This window comes from Belonocnema kinseyi, chromosome 7 (genome assembly GCF_010883055.1).
Source record: "Belonocnema kinseyi isolate 2016_QV_RU_SX_M_011 chromosome 7, B_treatae_v1, whole genome shotgun sequence".
Taxonomy (NCBI): domain Eukaryota; kingdom Metazoa; phylum Arthropoda; class Insecta; order Hymenoptera; family Cynipidae; genus Belonocnema; species Belonocnema kinseyi.
This window is the reverse complement of record NC_046663.1, coordinates 86726394-86732514: the sequence shown is the minus strand read 5'-3', so window position 1 is coordinate 86732514 and position 6121 is coordinate 86726394. Positions and strand designations below refer to the sequence as shown.

The following is a 6121-nucleotide window of genomic DNA, read 5'->3' as shown; positions in this document are numbered from 1 at the left end:
CAAGATGTTAATTCTATCTAAAACCCTTCGTTTTCCATAAATAATTATTTTTAGTATCCAATGAATACTTTAAACTCCAGAAAACAATCGTTAAACTACTTGTATGCAGTAATTAAAATGCATCTTTAAAATCGTACCTATTCGTTCTAGTTCGGATTTTTTTTAACCAGGTGGCGTCTCGCAGTTTTACCATTCTCAACAGGTTCAAATTTTTCCTCAAATTTCAATCAAATCTAATATATTAATCATTGTTTAATGTTGAAACAATTTCTTAATTGTTTCTGCTAAAAGAAATATTTTTATAAAATATATCAAGTAAGTAATCTTGAAGTTTCTATAAAATTAAAAAAATATATATATTTAATTTTTATCATTATTTCCTTAAAGATGAAATGCCTTCGAATTTTTTTCCAACTTTTTGGTATCAGCTTTTTAAAATGTTCATTATATGATATTTTATTAACATTTTTTAAAACATTTAAATTTGCACTATTTTTGCAATATTTTCCTAAATAATTGAGAAAATGCCTTCTACTTAGTTTCTTTTATAGAGAATTCTGAAATCTTTCAACCTAGTTCAAAGACAAAAGTGTTTAATCAGTAGTCATCTAGAAACTGTGATGGTATCATATATGATACGTGAAGAAATCCGCTTGACCTCTCTCTGATTCTCGACTAAACAATAAAAATAATTTAATATAGAAAAAAAATAGATTTTGTCATATAATAAAAAAATGTTCGATCCTAAATAAATTTCCCTGTCTGGGACTGAACCAGTGCAATCACCGATGTGCCGACAGACAGAGAGCCGCTCGCAGCGCCCTTAACATTAAAAAAAATTAAAAAGCTTTAGAATCATGGAACATCTACTAAAATCCTTTCAATCCTTAGAAATTCTTGATACCCCTTGATATATTATAAAATCACAATATTTATTAACATGCCAGGAGAGCTTTTAAAATACCTTAAAATCAATTAGATCCTTCGAAATTTGACAAAATCTCTAGAAATCTTTGAATATCTTAAAACCCGATGTCCCATAAAATCCTTTCAAACCTTCCAAAATACGAAGCTCTTCAAAATAACAAACAATTATTTTAAATCCTTTAAAATCCTTTGAAATTATTTTAATCACTTTAAAATTACTCTTAATATTTTAAATTAGGTAGCCTTACGTAATTGAACCCATTTGGAATATTTTAAAATGGCCTAAAATATTTAAAATCCTTTCAAGTTTTTGGAGTCTACTAAAAATTCCTTGAAATTTTTTATAATATACTAAAATATTTCAAATTCTTTAAAATACTTGAAAATACCTTGAATTATTTAAACATCTGTTTGAATTTTGGAAATCCCTTTAAAAAAAAGAAAGTCCTTTGAAATCCCAGAAATCTTATCAAATCCCTTAAAAATCTTTGGAAATCCTACGAAATCCGTTAATTTTTGTGAATTTCTTTAATATTTATGAAAGAATTATAAAATGGAATCATTAAAATTACATTAAGACCTTTTAAATACTATGAAATCCTTATAAAGGTTAGAAAATTATTTGCAATCCCATAAAAAAATTGCGATCTCTTAAAAACACTTGAAATCTTTGATAATGTTAGAATTTGAATTAAAAATAGTGCTTTTTATTAAAGGTATCACGTGAACCACGTTAAAATAACTAAAATCATATGAATTTCTTTGAAAGCTGTTGAAATATTTTTCAATCAATTTAAATGCCTTGAAATCTGTTGAGATACTTTTCAATACCTGGAAACCTTTCAATTTGTGGTTAAACCTTCAACACTTGCAAATCTCTTAGAATTTTTCACGAGAACCTTGAATTACATTTTTTCTTTAAAAATAGTTATTTTATTGAAGTGCAAAACGTTATTTAAATCTTTTAGTCTATTTTGAAAGAAACATCTCATTTAGAAGAAATTTTGCTACTGAAACGTTTTTTTATTTATCAAGGTATAATTTACCTTTTACTCATTACAGAAGAAATAGATTTCTAGGCATTTTTTGTAGACTTTACCAATTACTTAAGAGATTGCAATGAACAGACTTTAATACTGTGAATAATTTTGTAATTTTTTATTTCAACTCCGCTAATTTAGAATGTTAATGCGTCTTTTTTATCATTTGGTTCTTGAGTATAACTAAGATTAAAAAAACTACTAAAGATTTAGAAAATATTTTAAAGGATTTTAAACATTTTAAAAAGATTTCATAGATTTAAAATAAGCTACAGTACAACAGATTTCAAAGGTTTTAATACATTTCGAAGATTTGAAACGATTTCAAAATGTTTCAAAACATTTTAAAAACAAATATTTAAGAATTATTTCACAATTATTTCAAAAGATTTCACGAGAATTTTCGAAAGATTTCGAGCATTTCATAAAGATTTCAAGGATTTCAAATATTTAAAAAAGGCTTGTACACCAGATTTCCAAAGAATAAAAGAACTCCAAAGATTTCATAATAGGCACAGTAAACCAGATTTCAAAAATTTCAAGCGATTTCAGATATTTCAATAATGTCAAACGAATATGAAAGATTTTTTTTAATTTCACAAAGATTTCAAGGATTTGACAGATTCCAGGGATTTGAAAGATTTCAAGGACTTGAAATATTTTACGAAATTTTAAAAGGTTTTTAAAAGATTTCACAGAAATTTAAAGATTTATCAAAGATTTTAAATACAGTGAAACTCTTTAATAGCCCTCCCTTCTATAGCCCTTCCGAGAATTGACGCCGCGCCACATGTACTTGTAACAGGTGCTGTGACTGTCACTCAGGCGAGCAGTCAGGCGTGACCATTCAAAGCGGAGAAGGCAAATTAAGAATTTGTTCATTCATGGTTCTGCTTTCTTTAAAAATATTTGGACATTAAAAAAATGAAGGCTCATTTTTACATCTATAAAATTTTTTTTTTCATTATTTGATGTAAAAAAGGAAACCTGGAAAAAATTTACTTCTTCACCTGCAAAACGTGAAAAAGACCTCGATTTTCACTCTTAAGAATACGCTGGACACCCTAGTACACACACACACACACACACACACACAAATTTCCATTAAATCAAAAAAATATCGGTAAGTAAACAGACGATATAATATTTTCATAATCCAAGAAATTTTTTTTCCTATCTCATAAAATTGTTAATGAATGTCGAATATTCGGTTTCTTCAATCAGGTATATTTTCTTGGATCAAGAAAATGTTATCGACCGCATTCGTAACGATATTTTCTTGATTCAATATGCATTCTTGTTCTGTGTAAAACCGCTTTTAGGACCGGTCTGCAAGACTTATCGAGCTGATTAGCGAATCCCAGTCCACCTCTGTAGACTCAATGTCAATACACTGGAACTTGGATTCAAGAATTCCAGATTCACGACGTTCCGAGAATCAATTAATTAATTCCTCGGCATTTTCGCGATGAGGTGAGTCGCGGGACCGAGACAGTGCTCAGTCATGCGTGACAAACAGTATTGGGGCAGTACTCTCAGCGCGTTAGTGGCATCAGCAGTTGGCATGCGTCCAAATCCAAATGAAGCAAGCGCTGCCCGAAACCTTTCTCAATTCCAAGTTCTAGTGTATAATATGAGTATCTTAATAAAACCTGAAACTGACGTAGACAATAAAAACTTAAATTTTCTTAATCTTACCAGCATTTTGACTGAGTTCAGCCTTAACTCGTCTGGCAATATGACTCCTGGTATGTTTCCGCAGATGATCCTTCCTGTAGAATCCCTTTCCGCACTCCGTGCAGACATGTCTCTTCTCTCCTGAGTGTATAACAAAGTGCAGTGTCAATTGTTCCTTTCTTTTAAAAGCCTTAAGGCAAACGGTGCAAACATAAGGTCTTTCAGGGTTATGACTCTGCTTGTGACGAGTCAGATGGTCCTTTCGCTTCAGTCCAGCGCCGCAAATATCGCAGACGAATCTTCTTTCAAGTGTGTGGCCCAGGAGATGTTGCTCCAAAAGATCTCTTTCTGGATATGCCATGTGGCATTCCGGACAGCAGTACAATGTCGAACCGTCCAAGGCGGTCGTCAGGCGAATTTCTCCTGGCTTCGGACGTGGTTTCTTCTCCTTTGGTGCCTTCTTCTTCTTTTTCTTCTTATTGTTGGGAGACATCATGATATTAGGAGTTGTCGTAGTTGCAACAGCAACCGAAGTGGTTTGCGCCATTTCGGATTCTTTTTTGATACTCTCCGCAGAATACTTTAGGAAATGGTGTAAACTGAGAGGTAAAGTACTAGCAGGCAAATGACTCAGGTAATCGGCGACGGTGGAACCAGGAGCTGCGAGCGATTGCCACGTTGCTGGCATCGTGGCTGGTGTTTGAGTATGAGCGTGTTGTTGATGATGCTGATGCATCGTATAGTCTTGTTGACCGTTTGTTGCTGCCTCGCCATTTCGCTGATCATCCGACTTTTTGTCCTTGCTCTTATCCTTGTCCTGCAAGAGATTGCAGACATCTTGCTGATTTATTGTCTCTGTCGCCTGTTGGACAAAGGAATCATTTACACAATATTTTTTTAACGTGTGTTTTAATTTAGAGTGTCAACACTTTTCGTGTGTTCAGAATGCAAAATATATTTCTACTGAAATATACTTATAATTTGTAAATTTACCTGATGATAGGATCGCTTTTCTTGCATGCCAGGTGAATTTGAAGGGCGTTGTTGAACAGGCTGAGCTTGAGAGTACGGAACGTTTGCGTAGTGATGAATATTGCTATTTGGATAGGAGGACTTGTTGTTCATCATCACTTGGGACTGGGCAGTTTGAACACTGTTTGACTCTGGTCGGTACTTTCCCATAACCGGCACTCCAATTGGAGGCTGATTAGGGAAGTGGTTCGCATACCGAGCACTTGCACCCCCAGATCCATCAGTCGTAAACTGATGGATGCTTGGTATAGTACCGGGAAAGTGGCCTCCGAACGGCGGGAAATTCATTGCAAGCCGTCAATCTGATACCTGAAAAATACAAATTCAATCAAAATCGTATAACGTATTGCTAAAATCATCATTACTATTTTCAAGGCAGAATTTAAATATCATTCCCATTGTTTTTTAAACAGAAAATTTCGACCCTCCACAATAACGCAAATGTCTCGGAAACTAAAACTCCACAACTGCATCCTTTTTGCAAGCAAACCCACGCATATTTTTCGGCTGATGGTTGCCGTACATATTATGGAATGCATACTTTTATTTTTGCCACAACTAACTGGGAAGTAAAGGACTTCCATGTCTCTAAAATCGCTAAATGATATAAAAAGTGCTTCAATTCAGCAGAATGTGCGAGAATAATAATGGCGCATGCCATTTGATGACACTTGACACAGTCAAGTGTCGGGGGTTGCCTTCAAATGGCCTTGGACTGATTTCGGGGGGATAGAAACGTAAACAGTGCGGACTGCCTGACTCGTTTCAAATTGGAATATATAATGTCGCAACCGCTCTTGCCCTAATCCCCTGAGAAACGGCGTGAGCCAGCAGTTCTAGGAAGGCCGAGAACGGGGTGGCTGAAAGCGAGAGTCTGGTGTACTTATTTTGCGCACTTTTATCACAAAAAGCTATTTTAAAATAAGTTTGAAATATGGTTTTTACAAATTCAAGTATCTTCAAAACTGAACTGTTAAGTTTTAAAGTTGATAAAATCCCAAATCTTGAATTCTGAAAGATGCGATTACAATTGAAAATTGTAAAGGTTATATACTAGTAATAAAAGTGATACAATTCCTAAAAAAAAAAAACCGGTTAGGTTATCAGAAAAAGTGATTGAATTTTAAATTACATCAGTACCTTTGAAAATAAGTCCTAGATTGGAAATTGAAATCTCATATATACCCTTGGTGCATTCTTGTGACTGAAAGGTAATTGAGTTTTTCAAGAAGTTAAGAATACTTTAGAAAATGGAAAGGCATTTTGGGACAAACATAAATTCTTTACATTTTAGGGTAAGATAATGTATGTGCAATGGAAAGATATGTTACAACAGAATATCTTCATAGACGAAATAGTAAAATGCACGTGAATTAACCTACATTTACTTATTTGGCAACATTACAAATCAGTTCAAATGGAGTAGTGTAAGAGCATCAATTTCT

General features: G+C 33.3%; 1 protein-coding gene across 2 annotated transcripts in view; it reads right to left on the bottom strand.

Moving 5' to 3' along the window:
• Nucleotides 1-6121, bottom strand: part of LOC117177206 (zinc finger and BTB domain-containing protein 49-like) — a 12583-nt gene that overhangs the window by 4781 nt on the left and 1681 nt on the right. For both annotated transcript variants that reach the window (XM_033367751.1, XM_033367749.1), the window contains exons 2-3: nucleotides 4638-4985; nucleotides 3666-4506 (exon numbers count right to left, since the gene is read on the bottom strand). In XM_033367751.1, the coding sequence (XP_033223642.1) occupies nucleotides 3666-4506; nucleotides 4638-4964 (1168 nt within the window). In that variant the 5' untranslated portion in view covers nucleotides 4965-4985. The remainder of the gene's footprint in view (nucleotides 1-3665; nucleotides 4507-4637; nucleotides 4986-6121) is intronic.